The sequence below is a fragment of the Stigmatopora nigra genome, chromosome 11 (genome assembly GCF_051989575.1).
Source record: "Stigmatopora nigra isolate UIUO_SnigA chromosome 11, RoL_Snig_1.1, whole genome shotgun sequence".
NCBI lineage: Eukaryota > Metazoa > Chordata > Actinopteri > Syngnathiformes > Syngnathidae > Stigmatopora > Stigmatopora nigra.
In genome coordinates this window covers 9441148-9468731 of record NC_135518.1, presented here as the reverse complement: position 1 = coordinate 9468731, position 27584 = coordinate 9441148, and the positions used below count along the sequence as shown (strand labels likewise).

The window sequence follows — 27584 nt, the reverse complement described above, 5'->3', positions numbered from 1 at the left end:
ATAATGTAGGGAGCATCAGAGTATTGTAGAAAATCATTTGCAAGGATGTGCCAATGCTTTTGCAACTTGTTCAAAGAAACTGCTTTTTGATATGCAGAAGTGATGTGAAGAGTTATGAAGATCAAACAAGTAGTTTTGAGAACTTAAATCTTGAACTGAGAGATGTACTAGTACAGTGACTGAAGAAAACTGCAAGCTGATTTCAGGCCAAATAAAATGAAAGAAATCCTCAATTTCTTCAGTTCAAATCTTCCCCAAACCTGCCTTCACATTAAATCAATTTTGACCACACTTGTTTAGTGCAATCTTGCTAAAATCGTGCATGCAAAATAGCATTTGAGATTAAAAAATAATAATAATAATAATAATAATAATAATAATAATAATAATAATAATAATAATAATAATAATAATGCCAGCCAGCCCTCCCAGGTCAAATGAATAGGACATCTTTTTGTCATTGGCAATCAATGAGGTCATAACAAGAAAATATTTAAGGTTGAAAAACATGGAGTTAAGATCACACAGAAAACACTAAATCTGAAAAAAGGACTAATTAGTGCAACGGCAGTAAAACTCTTAAATACTTCAAAGACTTTATTGTCATTTGTAGATACATTATCACCTGAAGCATGTATTGATGATTCGACGAGAGCCGGCGGATGCGGTGGAAGGTGAAATAACAGCATGCAAAAATAAGCAAAGGTTAACGCATTTAAATTGCACGAACACGTGACCGCCTGCTAGGAGTGGAGAATAGAGGTGATTAACACATAAATATAACTGGTCAGAGAGAAGGAGAGAAGGGAGAGAGGGAGCGAGGTAACCTCGGTAACCGGCAACTTGTCAGATGTAATGCTATTTGAGGTTATTTGTAGCAAAGTACAGTGGTGTGTTGTTCTAAAAGACGCCAAATAAATACTAGTCGATTTTTATTCCTGAAGAATTGGGGTACCACACAATGATTTGGAATTAGAATTGAGAAGCAAAAGGTGCAGAGGTGGATTAGGTCAACAATAAAAATAGGGCGGCTGCTTTCTATGTTTAGTATTATTGCTTTCACTAAAAATGCAGCCTTCCTTTAACTGCTTAGTGCCCATGAAATTCCTCTGCTGTTAAATTGGCAAGCTGCGCAATATTGTACTGACTGTCACATACGAAAAAATGCCCAGGATTATGGAAAGCCGTTTAAGCATTTATGCTTTGCTCTTTCGTTGCCAGTGACGTCAAAAGTCATCCACTCAAACCCAAATGTCAAGTGAGCTGTTACAATTTTAAGGATAGGTGGATCAGATATTGTTCAGATATTTGAGCTATTACAAAAGCAACATTTTATTAAGTCCAGTCACTTTTCATTAACAAGTTTTATCCAAAAGAGGGGATTTGGTGGAATACTCAGTTTTCCCCAAAACACTGATAGCACTCCATAGATGTGAACATTTGTTTCCTGCAATTAGCTGGCATCTGGTTGAAGATAGATTCTGTCCATAAGTATGTGGAATGGAAATTATTATAGAAGTATAGAGTCTACTTTATCTATTGATAGTCTGGTTAGGTAGTCATAAAAGCATATTGTGTGGCCTTAATTTCTCATCGCATCTCATTTTCTGAACCACTTTATCCTCATTTGGATCACCAAAGGTGCTGGAGCCAATCCTAGCTCTCTCCGGTCCTGAATCGGTGGCCAATCACAGGGCACAAGGAGAGAGACAACCATGGACAGTTACACCCACAACTATGGTCAATTTAGAATCTCCAATCAGCCTACCATACAGGTACCCGGAGGAAACACATGCAGGCCCGGGGATAACATACAAACTCCACACAGGTGGACCAACCTGGGCTTATACCCAGGACCCCAGAGTGTGAGGCCAACGTGGTTACACTCGCTCCACCGTGCCACCGAGGCCTTAATGTATCAATAAAAAAAGGTTTTAAATAACTTGGCACTCTAAAGAATGTCTTCATCAGGAAATGACTGGCATTGAAAGGTTAGCACTGAGACAATTTAAGACTATCTCTGTCTCTCTCATAAGGTTGTGAAAGAATTACTGGTAAGGCAAATGTATGAATGATGAGAATAAATGCTCAAACGGCAGTTCATGCAATATCGCTAACTGGTATCAGACAACTATCGAGTGTTTGCATTGTGCTTATCAAGTAGAGGGGCAGACTCTTTTAACTGAAATCTGATTTTAATAAGCAGGTGGAAATTGCGTGGCTTTTTGTTCCCATTTTATCCGGACATGAGACGTAGTGTAAAAGGCATCGTTGAATAAAATTGTGTTTGGGTGAGGAAAAGAGTCATTAATAAAAATGGCGAAAAAAAAGCATGGCTATGAAAGATCCAAGAAATAGCGTGTACAAATATGAAAATGGAAAGAAGGTAATATATTTAAGGCTATAACATCTTTGTCTATTACCTTTTGTATAGTCAATAAGAGTAGCATGCAATCAACAAAACATCGCCACAACTTTACATTAAACAACAAAAGCAAATGTCATGTGCCGCCCATCGCCTCAAACTAGAATCATGTGTCATGTTGTTGCTTCGAAATTGTATGGCTTTGTGCAAATTTCCACTTCCTGTAGATTCATTAATGTGTTCTTTTTAAATAAACATATCATGCCAGGAATTATTGAGATTCTGTTTTACATGCGCTGTTTTCTTACATGCCTGATTGTACATCTTCCTGAAAAGAGTCAGAGGGCTCTCGTCGCTGTGTGTACAAGTCATACAACGGGGTGTCGTTTGTTCTTTCCATTTTCTATCGACAATGAGAAAAAGTTAAGCTATTTTATTATTCCAAAAGGTATTTTGGGCTCTGATTAAAAATTAGAAAACAGACTACAGGACTGAGTTGAATTTTGAATTGACATTAAAACTAAATAAAATTCAGAATTTAGAAGCACACACACACCCTTTCAGCATTAAAAAAAATGAATCCATTCTCACATCCTTAATAAATTGTTAAAGATTTTAAGTCAACACAATATGTATTTATTATATATTGTTCAAAAATTATCACAGCGCTTTAAACAAAAGCTATGTATGTGATTTAATTACAAATATTGCACATGAAAGTTATGACCAATATGAGAAAATAGCTTATATATATGATATGCCACAATTTAGATCGCCAATTAAAAATGGAAAGAACAAACAAGAGCTGAATTGTAATTGCGCACTTTGCACATTAGAAGAATGTTGTCAATTGCGAAATTCAGACGATTACAGAAGGGAAGTTAAAAGACGGGTGATTAGTTTATGTAAAGCGATCCGAATTCATCTTTCTGAGTTTAGGCGGCAGGTGTCCGTCCATCCTGCCTCCCCCGGCCAGTCGTTGCAGTTTGGGGGGTAAGTCTGCCACCGACTTGCTGATTGGCTCTGTGCTTATTTTGGACACCTTGCCACCAAGCTTATCATCGGACACTCCCGGCACCGAGCTGATTCGTTGCAGCTTCATGGGCAGCTCCCCGAAATTGTACGTCATTTCGGAAGTGGTGGAGCTCATCCTTAGCAGCTTTTTGGGCAGGCCCTCCCGCCCTGTCATTTTCTGAAGCTTACTGGGCAGCTTAGTGGTGCTGTCATTGTCCTCCAGGGTCTCCAGGCAGTCCAGGGAGTTGTTCTTCTCCCCGCTGTTGCACAGGGACGGAGCCATGAGCGGCGAGGACAGGAGAAGGGCCTCCTCCTGCTCCTTCACGCTGTAGGGAGGGGTGGGCACCTCGAAGGTGGCGTGGAACTGTGAGTAGTCCACCTTAAAGAAGCCTTCCTCTAAGGAGATGACCGGGAAGAAACGATGTCCCCACAGAACCTCGTCTTCGGTGTAGGACGTCCTTGCTTGGCACGTCATTCCTGCAGAGCGGCACAAACACAAGATGAGATGATGTCATTTTTCCTTAATTAATTCACTCTCGGTCAAGAGGCGGGTGGCGAAGGACTAGATAGTGATTAGGTTTTTACTCAAAGCCAAAGCGGAACCATAAACAGACATGGAATACCTAACAAGACCACAAAAAAAAGAAAAGCAGTTTCAGGCTGATTTGAAATGTTTAGAGATGATTACAGGCAACGGCACTTTATGCAAGGCTTGGAACTCTTCCACTATTTAATTTTGTTGCAGCTTTTTCATTTTTCTCAGATAAGAAAACCCCCCAAAACTATCAACAACAACAACTCCATGCACGATGACATCATAGGCAGAGCTGCCAAAATAAAAGCTTATAATTAATTGCCACTTTGAAAACCGGATGTTTATGAGCTACTGCAAGAGTGAGTCATATAAAAGACAATTCAACCTGAAAAGTGGAAACATTCCCACTGCATTCAACTCTTAATGCATTTCTCCTATGAAGGTAAATTCAATTTGTACATGAAAACATGAAATTTATGTAGCCGACAAACATAACCTCTTTCAAAGGATGAATTCACAATGTCCCTATTTTTCTTTACTATAACTACTAGTATTTGTTTTTTCTGACCTATTGGAATCACTCACTATCATTATTGACAGTTTACAGTTTGCCTACAGCATAGCTCTAAGGCATTTTACCAACTATTCATTTTATTATCGTGAGTGAGCTTTCAAATAATGTATAATTGAGTTTGAGCTTAAAACCAAAAGATTAAATCTATTTTTATCAGTCTAAAGAGCCCTCCTTAGCATTAAGGAATTGCTACAGAGCACTAGTGTCAAAGCTTGGTGAAATCCATTAGGAAATTGGTAACTCCACCAACTTATTCTCATAGATTTTAATTAGCGCATTTAAGCCGCGATAGCAGCCAGCTGTGGGCCAAAGTGAGATGAAGATGTCATGATTGAAAGTGGAGACATCTGCGCAATGATTCCCAAGGTCAAGAAAGAATTCAGGCTGTGTACACAAGCACAGATGTGCATGAGACTGAACATTCAGAGCACTGGGGGTATTCATGTTATTACTTCTGCACAATTGCCTCCGAGTCCCGGGGCCTTTAGGCATATGGAAGTGAGCTGCAATGAATCTAATGGGGAGGAAAAGAAGAATCCAATAAGAAATACAGTAAAGGCGCGGATGGGAGTTAAGCGTGATTACAAAGCGGGATCCACCGTGAGCCTCTGAGAACGCAAGAAACACCGTGAGTCACCTTTATCGAATATTACAATCGAAGCCGCGCTGCTGCGTTACAGCCAACCCCCGAGCACAACCATGAAATCAAAATAACAAGCTTCGTAGTCCAAACACACAAAAACAATATGTGCCCTAGGCACGAGGTCGATACAGTAATACACAAAGATGAACTAGTATTCAACATCAATTAATAATGTTCTGTTGCACTCAAACTTGGAGTTTCTGTGAAAAGGGGGGGAAATACAGCAGAGAAGAAGCCAAGAGGTGTTACAAATGAACTATTATAATAAACACAAAGACTTAGAAACACATATTTCCCTACTGAAATGAATGGGAATGTCAACCTACTATAGTTTTACGCAGAAACTAATTTTTTAACATGTATTATTAATGGTGGAAAATATTTCTGTGACAATATGAACAATGAAAAACATTTCAATTTACACTAACCAATACTTAACTGCAAAATATTAGCAGCAAACCTGAACATTAATCTATTAGTGAGGGTAGTACTTATCTAACTTGCCCTGTCAATAGTCTACATGCACTCAAGGAACAAAAAAAATGTAATGTGGGTTGACTAATTATGGTGGAGGGTACAATAGCATAAGCCTTATTAATATTCCCTCAATTGGACTGGGTAGTTCAAGGATTGACACCTGTGTTGTGGCATAATTAAAAGGTGCTTGCATCACGTGTATTTTGATTGTGTTGCTATGGAGCAGCTGTTCTGAAACACGTCCAAACTGGAATATACAGCGATGGCAATGAGGCATTCAGCACAGTTCGATTTGCGAGAGATTTTCCCCGAATGTACACCAATATGTCAGACAGCGATCTCATCATCGTGTCACAGTAGGGAAAATGTCAGCCCTAAATAACTCTTTTGTCTCTCAGTCCTAAATATAGATATTCAAATAAAAGACTAAATCTACATCTGTGTGTATTTCTTATTACGGACAACACCTTATGTAACTCCGAGAAGCCACGTTGGCCTGAGACTGTGTTTCTATGGAAACCAACTATCGGAATCTGTGTATTGCAAAGTTAGAAAGCTTCTCGTTGCTTGTTGAAAGGTACCAGTGACACGCTGGAACTAAAGTCAGGGTTCTCTTTTGGAAATTGCGTTTCAGTCCAAAAGGCTGTTAATTTTTTCTTCTTTTTATTAAAAAAATGCAATTTAGATTGTCAATTCAGGTGTATGTGATAAATCTACAAGGCCACACTTAATAGGACAAAAGATGATTTGCACAGTCAGTGCATAAAATGTTCCATTTTTTTCAGATTTAGACATCCTTGAACACTTTGATCAAAGACTGGTTGTACTAATTTTCACTCACCACAGGAGACTTGTCAGGGCACCCAGAGAAGCAATTACCTAGACAATCCATAGAAAGGATTTTTAAAAAAAGATTTTAGCTCATTTCGGGACGTTTTGGTACTGTCAAGTAAAAATTTTGGGCATATTAGTGGTAGAAATGGACAACTAACCTTCTAAAGTTACCTTGCACCATCTTTTCAAAATGTGAATATGCTTGTTTTTCCCCAAAATGACAACAAATGATAATATTTGAAAGATTGACAAGCTGCTGGGTGATAAAAGCATCTAGAAGAGAGTTTCTGTGATGACAATGTTCCACTTTTAATGTTGGATTGTACTATTTTCTGACATTTAACAGAGCAGATTATAAGAGTCATAATTACCCTGCTCATATTTCAGGCAATAAAAGAAAATCCGCACACAACCACCTTCATAGCAGCGCTCATAAACAGCAGGATATGACAATGGTTGGAGGAAAGGTGTTGAAGGGAACCTGCAGGGTAGAAAACATCATTGGATTCTGACGGAACCATTGCTCACAAAGCCCGTTCACAGGATCAAATTATGTAAGTGTGGCTCCATTACACTTCTCCTCTCAGTAAATGGAAATCTGTTTGACGATGTATAAGACAATACTGTTACATTTCAATCGGCAACAGAGCGGCCCATCACAAACAAGAACACTAATGAGAGACACTCCAGCACTTCTTTTACGATAGGTAAGTTCCTAGTGTTTATGCACCAATATTCTAATTGAACATATATCTTAATGCCAGCATAGAGGAGAATCTTTACATGTGGCAGGGGTTAGTAAAATCATTGAATAACATTGACAGCAATACAAAACTAGGTGTCATGATAAAATAGCACCATGCACTGACCCTGCGTGTTATGGAAAGAGAAGAAAATCCCTTTTTTATGCGGCAGCCATCTAGATATATTTCTGCAACATGAACGCAAAAATGACCACAATTGAATTACAGATGTGCTATAGCAGACTCCATTGTGATCGATCCTCTCTGTTCAGAAGTACTCTTCTAGGGAATATTGTTGCATGTCATCAGCTAAGGTTATTTCGTAGTGCATTTCCAAAAGCATTTGAAATCACAAATCACATCATTTCTGACAGAGCAAAAATCCCATCCAAAACATTTTTCATTAAAAGGCAGCCGTATCTCATCCTTTGATTCGCATTACTTTCTTTTATCCCAAATCTAATTAAAAGTAAATGTTTTAAATAACACTACTATTGTTTGAATAAAACTATTTATGTGATCCAACACACAGCTTGGATTTTGTTGCCTCGCATTCCCACTTTTAAATAGCTTCACTCGAGCAACTGATTGCACTGCTTGCACACAGAACTGTGTCGTTTGTCATTGTCTTTGTGTGGCGGGCCTGGCAGCCATATAGTGATGAAAAAAATAGACCTGCTGTGCAAAAAAGATCTATTTCTAACACCAGTGGTCAGTGTGTAGTGTCTTCACTCGATTATTATGCTCAGTGGTATTTTCTTCAGCAGGTGGCCACATACCACAAAATGATGCTTTGTATCAAGCTGGTGTAAAAACAGAGCAATTCTTCCTTTTGTTTTAAAGTGCCTGTATTTTTTTTTCTTCTCTTGTCAATCCAATGGCTGCAACCAGGTCATTCCAAATATTACTTTACAGTCAATGTCATTTTCAAAGCTGGCTTTGTACAATATCTCTTCAGTAATGAGGTTGTTAGAGTTTCCGCTAATTTGAAGGGTTGCGAATTGCCATTGCTGGTTTTCCTGGCTTTCAGCTCACTTTGCATTTTAGGGTAATAATGTAGCTGGAGGGCGAGGAGTGGGGGGAGAAAAAGCATCCAGAGGCTTGTCAAAGTTGAAGTTCAGCCGGATTTTACGCTCTCATTTGGATGAACCATGTACAGTATTAAAATAATCCTCTGCAGAGTAATTTAAAAAAATGACGACTTTCAGCACTACATCATTACAGTAATCCCTCGAATGTCGCAGCTTCAATTTTTGCGGTTTTCCCTCATTTTACCATCAAGTTAAAAAATGTGAATTATCATATGATACCATGCAAAAAGCTACAGAAAAAAGATTCACTAAATGATTCACAACATCAGCAATTTTGGACATAATGATTATTCTTCTCATTGTCATAAGGGTCAGTTTACAATCATATTTACCCTTGAGGAAAATTTAAGGCTCCAATGAACCTTACATGCATATATTTGAATCCATATCATTAATCAACGTATAAGACCCCATGCCCTCAAGGCCACCTCTAGTTAAGTTTGCAAATGCACATTTATACTCTCTTAATGGTACGCAGCTTTTTGTGACCTAATAGAGTGAGGCAGCAGCAGAGTCAGCACAGTGACAGCAAAGATAAAATGGCTTCTTTGGGAGGTGTGGGGGGGCAGCAATAGAAAAGCACTGAACTCAGCCAGCCTTGATAGTTGTTTGAAAAATAAATAAAATAAAACCTGAGTGCTTTTCACAGACTAAAGATGCTTATCCTGATTTTAAAAAGTGGAGGATGAAATTCATTTTAGCTTCTGTTATACTTTTGGATACCTATCCACAGCACACACAAAAAAAACATTGTGTCAATCTGGGAAATGTGACAATCATCCATCAGAAACGACATTGAAATTGGGTTTGTTGGTGGAAAACGGCTTTTTAAAAGGAGTCGAGCGTCTAAGAGTTCTTTATTCTATTTAGAGAAGGGCTCACAAAGTACTTCTTCATCGCACTCCTCTTGTCTCTTCCTATCTAGCTCTCTCTTACACGCAGTCACTCACAAACAAAACACACATAGAGGCACACGCATGCACTGCTGGCAGCAGAGTCTCCTGACAAGCTTTTAGGAAAGGAAAAGGATTATGTGTTTTGTGTAAAGGGAAATAGAGAAAATGAAAATAAAGACATGGAATTCCAAGCACATTTTAACCTCTGTTTGTGGTGTTAAAAACTGTATGTGAGCTGTTGGCTAACCATTCTCTCATGAGAACAATTTTGGCAGTCAATCTGTGGGTTGCATCTAAAGTACCTGAACCTTTATTTGAACCGGTGATGATTAAATTGCAGACTGTATTGACCTAACAAACCACATAAGAGTCACTTGTCTCAAGAGGCTATTGATGGAATCAAAGTTTGACAAGGTTAAAGGACATAGATGTTAAGAAAATAATTTAGTACTGACTTGATGGATGAACCAGTTTAACTTAGGTTGATAGTATAATGAGATGCAAGAGGGTCAAGGGTCAAAGAGGTCTTAAGTAAGGTGTTGCTTTGATTAGGGTTGCTTAGGCAAAATTTTGCTCTTTTATCACGGTCCCTTAGTTTTAAATATAGTACAACTTAACACAACCCCTTATACAGTATATGGCAGTAAGCCTCACTGCTTTTTAGAACCTATTTTTAAAATCTTCCACAAAAACAATGAACACCTATTGATTCATAATAGCAGATGCTGAATAAGTTAAACTGCAAAAGTGCCGAAGAATGCTGAGCCAACGCCGAGACAATTTTCTTTTAATGGTTAGATGATTGCATCATATTTAAAAGCCAAATCCAATAAAAACTTTTTCGAGCACACTACAGCAGCTGTTTCTATGGAGACCATTCTGTAAAAAAAAAAAAAAAAAACGCTGCATATCTAAAAACATTCCATTGCTGATTTCTCGGTATGAATTTTCCAAAATGGAAGCAAGTCCCCTGTGCCGTTAAAATTGCGTCCAAGTGTGCGATGCTTTTGCAAAAGTGGCTTACAGTGGTTGGCAGCTCCAAGCTTTTATTGCTCCTGCACGTCGGCGGCTGAGCTGAGCCAGAAGAAGGTGGGAGGATTTTGAGGAGGGGGTGCACTTGTGTATGGGGGAGGGGAGATGCTGAGGATGCTCGAGTGGAGACGCTGTCGGAGTTGCCGGTTGGGGCCACCAGCCTTCTCCACACAAGGTGGGGAGTCTTTCAAGGACGAGGAGCATATGGCTGCAGGCTATACGTAGTGGCCAAATAGGAGGCACAAGTGGAAGTCATGAAAACTGCGATGCAGACCACCAGTCTTGGAGCCTGCCATATCTTATCTTTGTCCTTTTCGTTTTCTATTTGGATTGTTCTCATTTGGCTGGTGGTCAGCTGGATTCTATCCCAGCTGACAAGAGCTAAGAATCTAGTTACACCAGGGATAAGCATTCATATTCATACCAATGACTAATTATAAACTTTACTGAGCCATTTTGTCTAAGTGTATACCCGCTTTCGCCCAGGAACTTAACATGGATCTGCAATGGCTAATGAAAAAATGACATTTTGGATGATGAATCCAACAATATGCTTTTTGTTTATGGTTAACAATTTATACCACCATTTAACCTACCAGAATGTTTTCACTTGTTGCGGCAATTACGGGAAGATTCTGAAGGGAACAAATGTGTTGATGTGCGTGGTATATATAGTAGAATTACATTCTACTATTCAATTAATAAAGAAACCAATTTGAGCAGCCTTTTGATATATTGTCCAGAGTCGAATTGCAATAACACAAATGAGCACAAAGAGAAGTTTGACTTGTATACCTTGGGAGAAGTCAAAAGAAAAGGAATAAACAAGTCCAGGCGCCATGAGTCGGAGTGACAAGAATAGAAAGGGAAATTCCCAGAGGAGCGTCTTGCTGGAAGACAACACATTCTCGTAGCTTTGCGTTTCAGCCCAACCATTGATTCACTTGCACTTCAGGGACGGTGGCAGCTCCGCCAATCAATGCTGCCTCTGGCCATCACTACTCGAGCATCACAAGCTCTCCAACAAGCTAAGCTGCCAATATTATCACCTTAACAACACAACACGTAGCACTTTGCCCCGAGTGCCCGTCTTCTGAACGGCAAAGTCTCGGTATCCCTAATACTGAGCGACCAACAAATCTCTTGGCTTAGAGAGAGGACGCGCTCAGCAAATGGATCTCCAATGGGTTCATCAGGCAGGTTCGTACGTGGTTTTCGCCCGCTCGGCTCATCTATCGGTCATTTATTGCCATCCGGCGGGGGCAGGACAAATCCCTAAAGTCGCAATTAAAGGTGATGCACGCTCGTAAAAATGGTGCAGTTGGTACAAAAGGGATAATGAATCCAGGTAGCCCAGTGCCCATTATATGGACTTTGCCATGATACATGTGCATTGAAGTGTAATGAGGATGTTCAAAGCTTTTGCAAGAATTTCACATTTCTTCAAAGCACAAAAACGCATCTATTTTTTAGATAAATCAAGTGGTTTTCCTTAAACTAGAGAATTAAAATGTGGAACCCACTGTGAAGTGTCCCACATTTTCCACATAAACTGTTTACAAATATCTGAATTTTAAAGATAAAGGCAGCTGGTTTGCTTCTGGGTTCCCAATTGACGCACCCAGGATTTGCACAGCAAGATTTAATTAACACAATTCAGATTTTGTGCTCTCGGGTGTCACAATCGAGAACCACAATAAAGCCATATGAAAATGTGGGAAAGAATCTCACCAATGCAATATATTAATTGGATATAACCTACCAATTTGAAGGTCATACCCTTGAAATAAAACAACTATTTGTGTATGCACCTATAAATTGTATTAGTAATCACATACTACCACTGATATGGCGATAGACATATAATTCAATATGGAGGCAAAACATCACATGAAGAGCATATCATTGTGAACATAAAATAATTAGCGTTTGGTCACAAAAGGGATTTTGTCTGCAGACGACATCTGCAGGTGAATGAAGAGAAACAGGTGGTAAACAACATGTTATCATCTGGATGCTTAGTTTTCACAGTCTTAATGCTACATCTCAATATGTTGGCACCAGAGAGGAATTAATGATGGAGCGATGATATTTAAGCGTAAATGCCGGTGACCCTCCATCTAAAGCTCTCCAGATGGACCCAAGACGGAGATTCAAGCATGGTTTGGCAGGTTAAGTAGGGATGTTCTGATTTCTAAATTCCGAGCTGATTTTTTGCCGAAACCCCTACTTTCAGACCATTCAACGTAATGCAATAAATAATGTAACCAGTAAGTCACAAATGCTATTTTAAAAAAGTACTTATAAAAGAGAAACATTGAATTTTACCATCACATAAGGGTCCTCCTTCAACTAAAAGCCAAAGTTTCCTTAAAAAAGATTCCAAGGAGGTGCCCATGTGAGTGCACTGTGAAAAAGTGCTTTATTGCATAATATAGCATCATTACCTATGGGAGGAAAACAGTAACAAAATGGTGGTGAGAAAATACACAGTGTCCAAATGTAGCGGATCCACTCTGAAGGCTATGCAGTCAAAAAGCCAAGAGCATGAAATGTAGTTTAACAATCACCTAAGCCAGTTTAAATTCAGCAGTGGCGCCCACGATTCTCCCGAGTCGTCACCCCGAGCGCGTCCGATTTGGATGGCAAACTACTCAACGGCGGTTATTGCTTCTCCTCTCCAGTCACTACGAGCTTTCGGGACAAGGAGCTCGACACCGAGATGACGTGCTCTCACCATAAATTACGGGGGGAGCTGGTCCATTTGTAATGAGAAAGAAAAAAAAATCTGAAGATAGGTCGTCTTAGAGTCTTAATTGAAATTATCAGGCCTGCCGTACAAAAGGAAAAAAACTTAACATTTTTAATTTGAATTTCATGTGCTGATAATAAAAGCCAGGATAGTGGCTGCTCTACTAATCAACCGCAACAAGTGTTTCCAATTAATTACACTGTCTAATTTCTATTCAAGACAAAAAAATACACTTGCAACAATTACTCTTAATTGCATGTTTAAAGCATCATTTATACAACAATCAAGAAAAGGTAGAATGACAATAATGACGGGTCTCATTATTTTCCACCTAAACACAAAACAGGTGATTGTATTTTATTTAGCTGAATTTTAAATGCCCTTTTAAAAGGCTGCATTCATTAAGCCACCGAAATCTCAAGTGTGCATCTGCTTAACGATTCAATGCAATGGCACCTACACAAAGCTCTTTGGCAATGTATAATTAGCGGCAGGATGGATATAGCGGACATTATTTTAAAATGCTTGCTCACACATGAATAACCATGACCAGTTGATCCATCCAGTCTCCATGGCTTGCCACCCACATTCATGTTTTACGTGAGCAGCTATTTTTCTTCTTCTCGGTACAGGACGAGGGGGCTGACAAAAATACAACGTGAAAGGCAGAGGAAGACTTGGTTGTTTTTTTTCGCCCATCTACTGGCCATCATTTGCCTCCAAAAACGTTTCATCAGTAGTACACGAATGTCTCAGTGGTAAAACGCTGTGCTTTGTCAGCACAAGAATCGAAACCGAACAAATTGTGGAAGTAAATCCCTCATCACCAATGAATCAGGACTTAAATATGATATATTTCAGCTTTTCAGGGATTTCAACTGGCATGGATTTCCCATTGCATTTGCATTAAACCATGAAATGATGAATTGAAAGTGAAAAGACAAAAATTTGAAAGCAGGGGAAAAAATGAAGACCATACAAACTGATTTAAAAGCAAAAATAGGTACCATTGAATATTGTTTGTCTAACTAATGGGACCCACAAAAAACCTGCTCAGTGTATTGATTGTGTAGCTCGATAATTACTGCAAAGGCAACATGCTGTGCTGTTACAATCAACGTCGTTAGTGTTAGTATATCAAGCCCAACTTTTGGCGAGGAAAAAAAAAAGCCTGGAGTTTTTTCTTCCCCTGTGTTTATCACAATGGAGCCTAGAGCCGATACACAACTGGTAGATAGATATTCATCATCTCCAAGCAAATTGAAGACAAAATACAAAGAAAAATACAAGAGAGCCACTCCTGGTGTGAATCCAGGCGCAAACCTACACGTCTCATTTGGAGTGCACACCAAGTTGTGATCAAAAACACCTTGGGCTGCGGCTCCCAAGAAAGGAAGGAGGAAGAGCTTGTGGTGTTCTTACACAATGCAGAGGTAGAGGCAAAATAATAAGTTGAACAATCCTACATGTTGTGCGCTCAATATGCTTTTGAAGAAGTGCAAAAGTTCACAATGTAAGCGAGACAAAAGTTTGCCTTTGAGCCTTAATCCATATGTGAAAAAAACAAGTCAGGTGATGTAGTCCTCACTAACAAATACCAGAGTTCACACACGTATACCCCATATATATTATATGTTTTGAGACCTCTATTGTGCCTGTGGGGAATTTTTCCCATCTCAGTCAGCCCCTCCTATCTTAATAAAGAAATTAAATTCCACCGCCTCATATTTGCCCGCTTTATTACACAAATCCTGTTATCATTGTCATATTATAGCAATGGAACAAGCTAAGTTTAGGTGCAGTGCTGCAATTCTGCATACTCAAGAAGCGGTTGCCATGGAAACAGAGTTGCATTGGCCAGAAATGAAAGCATCTGAGGATTTCGTCTTTCACTGTACATCAATTTTTAACTGCAGATTATTTCTACGTCGCCCCCCTTTTTTTTCTTTCTAACCTCAACTTGTCTGCCGCCCGGAAACGTCGAGATGGTAACCAAGAGAGAGTAAAAAGTGAAATAAATAATCCTAACACAAACTCTGGTGGCACATGTCGGCCTGTGCCAATCCTGTAGACCCAATTCTGTACTTTAAAAAAAAATCAGGATTACTTGTGAATGGAGCATGCAAAAAAAGTTACTTTCCACTGGGCTATCATGAGATTTATATGGCCAGATATTAAATTATCAAATTCCAGTTTCTGACCAAGACCTTTAACCTTGCCAACTAGACCCCAGTCCATAACATAAGACCTCACTGTAAGGTACTAGTTAGAAGACTCTTCAATATTCACATGGATATTGAATGTAAAGCTCTAAATAAAGTTTAAAATTCTGCATATCTGGGTGGTCACAGGCCCTCCCATACATTCGCATCATTCTCCAAAAAGTATGCCACACAGCTTAAGCCGCTTTTCCACTGCCTGCACAGCAAATTGGCGCATCAGAAGCACTACAGGAGAGCCAAGATTTGTTCACTTTATCCCTTTCAGACAGAACTCACTGAAGCGGGATATCGTAGCGTCCAAAATGTGACTTCACACAGCCTCGGGCGTCCATCTTGTGAAGGTACAAATCAGATATGACGCAGATATCCGCCAATGTACTTGGGCGCAAATGGACTGATCGGAGATAGTATTGTCAATGCGAACCTAGGCACACATCATTTTAAATGTACAATACAAAAGGAAGAACCTGTCCAGGCAAACGTAAAATGGATTTAACGTTTAGATTGCCAAGTGAGATTTTCTGTCAGAAATACTATGTATTTGCTTCGAGTTGAGTGACAAAATTGGAGTTATGAGTGTGCCATGTGAGTGAAGTAATAACAAAAATAAAGCTATTTAAAGTTAATTAGGTCATCCGGTTGTTCTAAAGAAGGTTTGTTTGTCTATTTGGGCCATGGAGACCAGTCAAGGGAGAATTTTGCCTGAAGTCACTTGGGATGGACTCCAGCTCACATACCAAATGAGAATATGGGCTACAGAAAAGAGAAGGATATTTTTTCCTCAAAACTCAGTCTGCTTGTCACAATTAATTGCCGGATGTTAAAATCTGAAGAGAAGCGAACATCCATTGAGATATTAGCTGATATTTCCCAGACGTCCACTTGGATGTGCTCACTGTGAAGCCTCGAATATGTAATTCTCATCATTTTCATCATTAAACCAATCCATTACGTGTTAAATATAAACTGAAAAGTGGAGTTGTTTCCATGAGGGAAAAAGTTAAGATGAAGTCGGAGTAATTGTAGCGCTGGGCAACCTTTGGCAGCCCTGTTGGAGCTCAAGACTTCATATTGATTTTGCTTGTACAGTTTGACAACAGCTTCTTGTACATTAACGACAACATCACAGTGACTAAATCTAGCCTCAGATTTATAGATCGATGCCCAGCTTGAATATAATTGGCATATTCACATGCACGTTTCTATTTAATTCAACCATCATCAGTCAGTGTTTGAGTCAACATTCTTACTGAACATCAGGCAGCCTTCCAGTCAATCATTATCCACGGGGCTAGTCACTGCTTTTTTAAAATTCTTCTTTTTTCGGTCATACAGTATTCGGATTGTCTGCTTGTATGCTGGACTGTTTGGTCACTTTACATTTTTTTTCAAAGCAAAATTAAGGTATTGGTAATAATTTGGCTGATTTGTACTTATTTATTTAGGAATTTCTTGCCATATTGAAAGAAAAAAGTCACAATATACACAAGATACACAATGGGCTGTGACCCTACCAAATCTACATGAAATTGGAAATTGAGATTTCTTCATTATATTCCAATTTGTAGCTTTTCAAGGTTGTCAAAATAAGAATGACAATGTCACAATATCTGACTTTATGAAAAGCATCGAATCTTCAACAACAATTTGCGAACTTGGCCACACCCACCTCCAATAGGTGAAAAGCTGAGAATCGAGAGCACAAAAATTGCTTTACTTCGCCCACATCCCTAGCAAGCTGTCTCTCTGATTAAGAAAGGAGAAAGCATCCCTTTGGGGAATGGAAAAGACAAAGACTTGCTTGATGACAAAGCACAATACAGCAATAAATCACTCAGCATCCTTATTTGAGATTCAATCATTTCAACCAGAATATGGACGGCCGTTAATCTGTCCAAGACACGGACAAACATGGGCAGCCAGCCAGATTTCAAGGGACCTTGTGACAGTTCTCATTACACTCAGTCAAATTTCAGACTCAAATTTTTCCTACAATGAGGCGTAGAAGGTGCAAATAAATGCGTCCGCTCTCTGCCTGGGGTGCTAATGAAAGTGCATTAACTTACTATGAACACATTCCATGAGGAATTGAAAGGCTAATTTCCATTTTAAAACGTCTGCTGCTACTGATCTCCTCGTCATCAGCCCTTTTTGCACTGGAGGAATTCCCTTACACTTTGTGTCAGACACAGAGTGAATTTAAAAGAACCTTACTAGAGGCACTACTCATCACAGAAAATGGAAATCCCCCAATTTCAAAAAGGACTGCACAAGGCAAATTATTACCCTCTAGAAAAAAAAAATCACCATGAAAAAGCTCTTTGGATGAGCTGAAGAAAAAGCTGAGAATAGCCAAACTGTCAAAGCTGAATGTAAGAAGAATGTATTGTATGTATATATCTCATACAATGTAGTACATGTAAACTCAATATTCAGCCAAAATGAATAATTATTGTGTAGCGAATGTCCAATGAATCTCAATCCGAAGAGGCTGACAGTAATTATTGGTCCTCATCCCTCTCAGTCTAGTTCATTACTCCAAATGTTATTCGAGTTATCAAGCATATTTTGTTTCTTATTTTAAGAACCAGGGATGTGATAGTTCTAAAATTTCATTTCTATTTGGCTAACTCTAATGTTTTGTATTTTAAATTAAGATGAAGATAGTTGGCTGTTTTTCCCAGCTGAATTAAGCACAATTTGCTTCTAATTTTAAGAACCTGCGAGTACAAACATGATAACAGGTGCTAAGAATTACACTTGGGAAGGATTTGGGGTAGAGAAAATCACCCGAGTTAGAATATTGGTTTGTTTTGGGTTTTTTTTATCATACTGGATTTTTAAATAAGTGCATGCAGTGGGTTTTATTTTCCTAAAAAAACTAAAAATCTAGTGTGATGGGGAAAAACTGAGGTCATCTTTGTATTCTGAACCAAAAAATAGATAAAAAGGTGGTGGGCCAAATTCAATAATGTTGTCTTCCCCATGGTTACTTTAAAAATAGTGGAAATGTAAGTGTGTGGGAGAGGCGAAAGTATAAGAAAGAAAAAGAAAAAAGAATGGTATACGGTTTCTCGCCGTGAGCGATGCTACTTATAGCAACATCAATATTTTTTTCCCTAGTGAATATTGACATTCAGTTCCATTTCATCACCCGGTGGTGTTGAAATACTTGGGTTGTAAATTACGTCACTTGACCAGAAATCAATCATCTGTGATGTATAACTGCTAACTCCCACTATAACCAGCAATGTATGCCACGGATGCCAAAATCAATAAAGCACAATCAAGGGCTCAATAAGAGGCCTCTTTTGCTTTCAGATGGTAACTGATGCCAAAAATCAATTTCAACCTTTTTAGAAAGGAGCAACAAAAAGATGTGTCCATGAAGTTTGAGCGTACTCACCTGTAGTTTCCACGATGCCTTCCAGAATGACAACAATTTCAAACTGCTCTGTTTGCATGGACCTCTGCGAAAGGTCGTAGAAGGGGCTTTTGGTGTCGATCACGTGGCAGATGGTGAGTGGCGACACCAGGAAGAGTTGGTCCGCCCCCGTGCTGAAGCCCACGTCAAGCTCCAACTGATCCAAGGGGAGGAACTCGCCTTCGGGGGTCTGCCGGGACTGAGGAGGAGTAGGCAAGAAAACATTGTCAGTTTTGTTTGATATTTGCAGTCCAAATCCCTCACGGCTAAAGCGAGGGCCCAGTTTAATATACTACCTTGACTTCTTTGGGGGTGTTGTATCTTGAATAGGAAAGTCAGAATCAAATTTCACATATCTGAAGCTGAAATTAGATACTCATATCTAGTATATATATATATATTTATCCAAAGCTATCTTCCCTTGCCGTTACTGTATTTGTGATTCACCGTGGGTATCTGAAGCTGCACTGAAGATATTTATAACGACAACACTGAATATTACACTGGTAAAAGTGGTGCAATACAAATTTGAAGTATCTGAAAATAAAATTAGAAATTGATGCAGTATCTGGTCTTCCCTTGTTTGGGGATTCACAGTGTAATATTTAAATATTTGTAGTGTAATATCACAGTGTATTATTTAAATATTTGTAGTGTAATATCACAGTGTAATATTTAAATATTTGTAGTGTAATATCACAGTGTAATATTTAAATATTTGTAGTGTAATATCACAGTGTAACATTTAAATATTTTTAAATATCATGAATTCCATGTTTAAGTATGATTTGTTTAGCATTAAGTTTGACCTTCAGATTTAGCAAAACAGAGTAAAGATGTTCTTTGCAGTTCCATCGCCAATACAAAATCTTAAATTATTTTACACACTGGCTTGGACATTCCTATTCTCCATCATTACCCGATGCATAACTGTATTCCTATTTGAAAAATCAACTCTTCCAGTGACCTGGCCTAGATTTGCAATATTTGATATTGTGTAATACTAATCACAATATAAGGTGATCACTTTTTGTCCAGATTCCGTCCATTTTTTTTATTTCCCTCTTTCTACTGGATAAGTTGGCAGCGTTTCCACTGACTTACTTTGAGCAGCTTGCATCGGATCTGTGCCGAGACCATGTGGCTGTTGCGCAGGTTGCCCACCCGAAACATGAGCGTGAGTTTGCCGTCGCGCATGGAGATGGCGGCGTGCTCGCTGAACATGAGCGTCTCGGCCCTCTTCTTGGGCTGAGACATCTTGATGAACATGCAGCCGATGAGGAAGGCGTCCACGATGGAGCCCAGGATGGACTGGAAGAGGAAGAGGATGATACCCTCGGGACACTTGTCCGTGATGTAACGGTAGCCGTAGCCGATGGTGGCCTCGGTCTCGATGAAGAAGAGAAAGGCGGAGGGAAAGTTGTAGACGTTGGCCACGCACGGCGTGTACTTGTCGTTGTGGGCCTTGTTGAGGTCCCCGCGGATGTAGGCGATGAACCACCACATGGACGCCATGAAGAGCCAGGCCACCGTGTAGGTGAGGACGAAGATGAAGAGGTTCCAGCGCCATTTCAAGTCTACCAGGGTGGTGAAGAGGTCCGACAGGTACCTGCTGGTCTCGCCCCCCAGGTTGCCATGCTGAACGTTGCAGCGGCCGTTCTTGTCCACGAAGCGCTGCCGCTTGCGCTTCTTCTCCGCCGGCGCCTGGTTGCCGAAGCCGGAGCCGCTGGATGACGTGGTCACTACCTGGTAATCGTCCCCGAATTTCTTTCGGAGTGCAGACATACTACGGAAGAAAGCAAGAGGCGGTGAGAAATTCAGGAGGGATACAAGTCCGATAACTCCTCGGTCTCAAAGAGGACGCCCCACCTCCTCCCCGAAGCCCCCCCTCCAAACCTCCCGTTTCAAAAAGCCCCAAAAAGTGTGCTTCCTCGCTTGCCTTCTGCTCACGGCGTCCTCTTTCTCCACGCGCAACTCCCGCTGCGCCCCGCAGCCATGAAAATAATCACCGGTGCGCGTCGACTTTCAGCCAGCCGAAGGAAGCCATTCGGAAAAGAACCAATTACGCGCGAGGAGCTACCTTATCCACTTTTGGCGGTGTCCTCATCACAGGGGACAAGTTGCTCAAACGTTCAACATCCTTGCTGGATTTTCCAGACTGGGCTCCCTCTCTTTCTGCAGTCCTGCTTTGGACCGGACGAGCATCCGAATGCTTCAGCGAGTCCACTTTCTCTCGCTCTCCCTTTTTAAGCGAGCGTCGAGTGGACTCTCATGGTGACGTCCTCCTCGTCTGCTGCTTCTTTCCATCTGACTTCTTCACGGCGAGACGCTCCTGCGCACTCGATGCAAGTGAGGCGTTCACTGGCTTCTGCGTGGTGGTGGTGTCACGATGGGAGATTGGGTGGGAGGGAGACGGGGAGGGGAAACTGGGTGGTAACAACAGAATGCCACAAAACACTAGCAGGGCTTTATTGTAATTGACGATTGAAGCGGTTTCGAGAAACTGGGGGAGGAGCGCAAACTTTTTTTTTCCTGAAAAATCAATGGATGCAAGTGTCAGGTTGAAATCCTTCCACTTTCATTTTGTTTACCTGAGGATGGGAACCGGGTGAATAAAAAAGTTTTTTTAAATGTATTTTTGGTTTATTTTTTTGTATTAATTGTAAATATATAGGGCTAATTCTATACAGGTGGGGAGACGCAGGTGAACAAGAATGTAGGCTGAATTCAAGCTTGTTGTGCAGAGCATTTTTTATACTTTCATATTTAGCAGCGGCCTAATAAGAAGGTAAATGAATATTAAATAGGTAAACTGTTGAGCAAAAAAAAAGACATGTCAGAAAAGAAATTAAAAGCAATTTTGGACTTGGCAAATGTTTTGATCATTAAAAGAAATCTTTTGAAATCAATGATTTTTTTTCCCCCTCAGATTGTTCCCCCTCAGTGAATTTTAAATCGGGTTAAGCTAAGTGGTTGCTTCTATAGCCTTAGGGCTGGAAAATCTGACTCCAGGTGATTATCAACACCTGTGAAGATCATGCAAATGTAATATGTGGCAAATACAGAGAACAAAATCTAAAACATGGTACAAATAACCAATTCCAAAATGGATGAAAAGAAGTAAAAGAAGAAAACAGGTCAAAGTCTCCAATGGGTTTTGGGGTTCCACAAAGAAAATGTTGGCAACCAAAATGGGACAAACACATTTTCCATAGTATTTATATCTCTCAGCAATGAGTTGACATTCAGCACGACCTCAATACGTCACCATTTAATGATCAATGTTTAAACAAAATTAAGCAAATGAAATAACTTTGCATTCTGTTTTACAATGCATTTTTCTTAGAATAAAAATGAGGCATTCTAACAATGCTGTCATCATTTTGTAAATGTACTGTAGCATGGACAAGACCTGCTGTCTCTGGTTACAAATAACACCGTGTTCATGGATTCTGTGTAGGTCACCTGTACTAAACTCTAATGACCGCCGCCGTCCTCTTTCTCCGTCCTACGGGATTGCGCAGCTGCATTATTCCATTAAGCTTTCACACAAGGTCCCCACACAGCAGAAGGCTTTGAGGGAAAGGCTGCTGACATAAAAGGTCTTGAAGGGAGTCGAGGTTCTGAAAGTAATGGTCGCAGGAAAAAAACACACCGTAATGTAGTTATCCCAGCTAAAGCTTGGACTAGCCAGAGATGGGGTCACATTACAAAATTAGACCAAGCCACAAACTGTAATTGTAAATTGACAATGAGGCAATAGACAATTTGACGCAAGAGAAACCCCCTGTAAAGCCTGCTATAAAAATTCCTTATGCATATAGAGTGATGCCTTGAAATAAATATGACATGACTTGAACATTTTTTAAGATAGCTGGTCGCCTAACTAAGTTTTTTCCTTGTATAATTGGCAAGCAACATAAAACTGCATTTATTTATATATGTATTTATTTATTTCAATTTTATGGATATTTCATTCACACTCATTGAAAAGCTAAATCAAACAATAGGCCATTTTAAGTTCGGCATTTTTCTTAATTACTGTCAAATTAAACATTAACCTATATAGAAAATACATATTTGACCCCAAATAAGAGCTCAATTTGAGTCTGGGTTGGAAAAAAAAACATTCTCATTTTAAGAGAAAGATCGTTTATAAAAATATACGTATGTGTGTAAACATTTATATCTTTATGTCAAGGCATTAGGAAGTAAGAAAAAAGTGACTGGTTCCACGAGACCAACCAGCTTGACACAAATCTACAATGTTATGAAACACTGTGTTGTGGCCTTAATGCTCTCTAAAAACATCATTATCACCTAATCAATAAGTCAATGATAACGGCCATTCGGATGGTTAACAAGAAAGCAGTTCCCATGGAGATGTATTAGTAAAGAAGAAGCCATTTCACTTTCATTTGATTATTAAATCAATGAACAATCACAATGAGATATGCAGCCAACAAGCAAGCCCCTTTGCTACCATGACAAAACGTACTTTGGATACTTCTTCTGTATATTTTGTTAAATGTCAACCGCGGTAGGTTGATTTGAGGGCTATTTTTAAACCGTATTTTGGATCAGTTGTCTCTCGATCAATAGCCGACAAAACCTTGTATGACTACGCAGCCCCTTTTTTTTCTTATCTCCCGTCCAGTCAAACACAAACAGTGCAAATTGGTGTTTGGAGACCCAAATAAATGATTGCATTGCAGCTTGGAGAAATGTTGACACACTCCTTCAGACAGCAGGTCATCCTAATTGTCGGCTGAACATTACAGTTGTGCAGAACTTTTTATAATAAGTGGCGAAGGGGAGGAGTGGGTCATCTACCAAGCATTCTGAGGGGCAAAAAGCAATTCACATATTTTCAGAGGGGGAAAAAATCCTATTAATTAGGCATCCTGCACTTCCAATGTTTAGCAGTAGCTCTTTACTCATATGCTCATTATAAGTGTCTTAAAAATGCGATTAGTGTAAATAGACGGTCAAATGCGGTCTCAAAGTTGGCTAAAATAAGAAGCATCTCAGCATTTTTTTATAAATAGAGACAGTTTCATTGAATTGCTGATTTTTAATCACTTGATTAGATTTTAACCTTAAAGCAGGGGTGTCAAATGTGCGGCCTGTGGGCCTAAACGGGCCTGTGAGTACCCTATAAAACATGCAAGTGGTAGAATGTAAGAAAATGCCTGCTATTGATAATGAAAGATATCCAAAAAATAAACTGTTCCAGCCCACATGAGATCTAGATGGGATTAATGTGGCCCACGAACTAAAGTTCCTTAGAATGTAATCACTGCTGTAAGGCTTGATAGAAATAATTCCAATCTTCTGGCAAGTTTTCATTTTTGGGATTAGTGAGCATCCTCCTTTTGGCAGTTGCTATAGGAGAAGCTTTTTCAACACACCTTTGACTGAACCCCCACAGGCAGTGTCTGTGACAGCTGAATACGAGAAGGGGGCTCATGCTGGGCCTTGTTCTCTTCACACGCCAGGAGATAGCTGATGTAAAACAAGACCCCCGAAACTGCGCTCGATGCAGATTAACCGAGAGGTTCGGGCAAAGGAGAAAGTTGTCTATTTTTCCAATTCTTTAATTTGTGTGATTCTTTCACTGGCTGCTATTGACAGGGATAGTAGTCCAATCTATTGGCAACAAATGATCGGTGTCAGGCTCTCCCTGACCGAGACAGATTGGACATCTGTCTTGGTCAGGTTGGGGATTGATATGTTACTCCAATCAGAGGTCATTCACTGAGTAGATCGGCCAATAGTAACAGAGATTTTCTCATATTCCAACTTGTGTTCTGTTCTTTAAAATGAGACATTTTTTCTTTCAAATTTGTGGAATAACAAGCCTAATTTGTACCATTTCAGTGATTTCAGTACAATAGCTTGCATCATTAGAGGATGACGTATTATTGTCCCGATCACTGTGATGATGGGTCATCCAAATATACAGAAAAATATGGTTGTCGTGTGACATTTCTCCTTTCACAACAAAAGCCAGGTTTCATTAGATGTAAAAAAATAACCGAGAATCTTGGAAGGTTTTGAGAAGAAGCTCCGGGAGGCCATTAATTGATTAACAGACAATTAACACTGACAGCAGCTCGGCCTTTCAAACTAATCACTGCTTTTGTCGCGTAAATGGGGATTAGCACATTGAAGATGCTTGTCAAATAAATGGGGAATAACGCACGAGCGTATGTCCACAAACTGAAAAACCTACATGGGCCTAAATGTGCTGTAATATGTGGACTTCAGTATTCACAAAGAAAAAGCTTTTAATGCTCCCTTCGTACAAAGACATTACATGATTTTAAGTAAAATTAATCATAAATTCACATGATACACTATTTTTAAACAGGGAGGCTACCTGCCCCCCCAAAAAGATGTTTTCAACACTTTGAATATTATTAAAAATTCACAATATTTAAGACATCTTCTGTATATACTACTAGAAGCTCAGGCAGCCTTATGAATTGGGATTAGGTGTGGATGGATAAAACAGCACAACAACAAAAAATACTTCTCTGATGTACAAATAAAGTTGAGGCCAAAATCTCTAAAGTGTGCTTTATCTGTCCTCGCCAGCTTGTATTGGAGTCACTGCAGGCTGTGAATTGACAGTGATAACCTCATAAATTTGATTTGCCTCTCTGGCTGTCAGCTGATCTATTTGGGACTACTACTCCACATTGAAATATCCAAGTCTGATTGATGAAAAATATGTTGCGAGTTGATGAGCCGGTGGTCAACTGGTTAATACGTTGGACTCACAATTCCAAGGTCAAAGATTCCCTCCCGAATCGGTCCTCACTGTGTGTGATTGGCATGTTCATCACAGGCTTGCACAGCCTTTCTCCATGTACTCTGCTTTTTCTCCAACATATGAGCCACTCTCGTGAGGATAAGTGGTTCAGAAAATGAATGATTGTAGCAAGCTGGACATTGCCTGAAAAGGGGGATTTATTAGAAGACTTGGTTGGTGAGGTCTAAGCTAAGATCCTACTTTTGGAAAAGTAATTTTGCCATTGTCCGCTTCACTTTATGAAGCTCATCGATCCTGGTCTGATTACTAGCACCACTTCCTTGCTCAGTTAATTGCTACTTTAATAGGAAATCAGAGTAGAGTCATGTGCCGCTTTCCTAGGTCACGATTGGTTGTTTCAGGCTTACATGATCCTTTTCACCTATTTGTGCCAAAAGAAAAACTATAACATTTGGTAGGTTTTTTATTTACACAAAGTTTAACTCTGTATTTCAATAAAAAAATGTATTAAAGTAATTGAAAATTATTTTCTCTCATCCCACAGTAGGAAATTGATTTTGGTGTGATTGGCAAGTTATTTTTTCATTGCATTTCCCCTGGATTTCCAACTCAAGGCTTGATTGAAAAATCTCTGCTGCTGCCGCAGAGCAAGAAGAACAAAGACACAGAGCAGTTATTCCTCTCACCCTCCCGAACTGCCTTAACCCATGATTGGATTCACTCAGTTGATGGAGCCCCTTCAATTGAAGCCTGGAGAAACAGGCTGAACGGCATAAAATCAAGCGCATCAAGGACAATTGGGGAGATTGGACACAAAATGTACAGCATGTTGTTTGGAGTCGAGGCACGAAAAGTATTTAAAGGGGTCGCTGCAATGTTCTAATGAGAAAATAGCTTGCTCCAGTGACTTGACAGGCATGCCTATTTCCCAATAAACTTGATGCAATGTTTGACCTTCTTATAGTGATGCAGTAGTAATTCCTGAAAATTCCCCAAAATTGAACAGACATATTGTCATATACCAATTGTAAAAAACATATTTAAGGGGTTTAGATGTCAAAAACTCCCTCCATTTTTTTGGGATGTGTAAAGAAACCAGAGTATCCAGAGAAAACCCACACAAGCCCGAGGACAACATGCAAACTCCACCCATAGAGGACCAATCTGAGATCGAACCCTAGGCCCCAGAACTGTGAGGCCGACGCGTTAACCACTCTTCCACCAGGGCCGCCATACTTAAATTATTCCTTTTCAAATATGTGCTCACACTTTATAGAACGGAGAAGGGCTCAGTCACCATGGTGAGACACTGTAATCACACTCGACCTTGGCGAGAGCCCCAGTGAGCCAAACAAAGTCCGAGATAAGGCCTCCATTAGGGCTGTGATTTCAAAGCATGGCACTCCTAATGGACCCCCCTGGCCCAGCCGCAGAACCGCAGTATCTTATCCTCTAAGGCCTAGTTAACCAGACAGGGTTTTGCGTCCTACAGGTGTGAGGCTGTTTAAAACCGCAGCGAGTCCCAACAGATCGGCTGTAGGGATCGAGGTGAGGCACTGATGTGTTGTCAGCTCTGCAGCATCTATTAATAGTGCCGCAGTAGAGCCTCTTTGAAAGGGTTTACCTTGTAAAGTAGAGAGGCAATTTGTGTTATGGGGAGTAATTAGGGTAAAAAAAAAACATTTAAAAATGCTTACTATTAACTAAAGTAAGAAAAACTGGATTCAAATCAGTTTCCAGATTTGACAGAGGCCATCAATTTTGGCCCATATTTTTTTCTATGATTGCTGTGTGTACAAACAGTGTAAACTTTTAATGGGTGCCAGTATAAACAATTGTAAGTGTGCCAACCGAAGTGGCACGCACAGGTGTGAAAATGACTAACACGTGAATGCTTGTCACTTCTAGTGCAAATAATCATTTTGAAATAATTCTATTGACTGAAAAAGTCATTGGCTGACCACCAATTCAATCTTTTTTTGTTTTATATATTAAAAACAAAACAAAAACCATCCATATGTATACATATCTTCCCTGACAGTGTGTCTTGGGGGTAACAGTTCGAAAGGGAGACCATGTAATTTGTATTTTTTTTTGTTTTTTCTATTTTTATGACAGCAGTCTTGGCAATTTTCCGACATCTTTTCACATCACATCAAACTGACTGTTAACACTTTTGCTCTAAGGCTATTTGACACATGAGA

At 39.7% G+C, this 27584-nt stretch overlaps 1 protein-coding gene across 2 annotated transcripts; it reads right to left on the bottom strand.

Moving 5' to 3' along the window:
* Positions 1-584: 584 nt before the first annotated feature.
* On the bottom strand, positions 585-20952 carry kcnj3a (potassium inwardly rectifying channel subfamily J member 3a). 2 transcript variants are annotated; one of them, XM_077728191.1, is made up of 4 exons: positions 20542-20952; positions 19707-20388; positions 18585-18801; positions 585-3856 (listed from the first exon to the last, which is right to left on the bottom strand). In XM_077728191.1, exons 2-4 carry the CDS (start codon positions 20385-20387, stop codon positions 3267-3269), a joined length of 1488 nt encoding a protein of 495 aa, XP_077584317.1. In that variant the 5' UTR covers position 20388; positions 20542-20952; the 3' UTR covers positions 585-3266. The 2 variants fall into 2 exon arrangements, with proteins under 2 accessions (XP_077584317.1, XP_077584318.1); XM_077728192.1 differs by having other exon boundaries at positions 20683-20952.
* Positions 20953-27584: the final 6632 nt, after the last annotated feature.

Excerpts from the sequence above, each read along its gene's own strand:
- kcnj3a (XM_077728191.1), bottom strand. The coding sequence starts at position 20,387 with ATGTCTGCACTCCGAAAGAAATTCGGGGACGATTACCAGGTAGTGACC. Across the intron at positions 18,802-19,706 it reads TCCGATGCAAGCTGCTCAAA|TCCCGGCAGACCCCCGAAGG; the intron begins GTAAGTCAGTGG and ends ACTCCTCCTCAG. Across the intron at positions 3,857-18,584 it reads AGGCATCGTGGAAACTACAG|GAATGACGTGCCAAGCAAGG; the intron begins GTGAGTACGCTC and ends GCCGCTCTGCAG.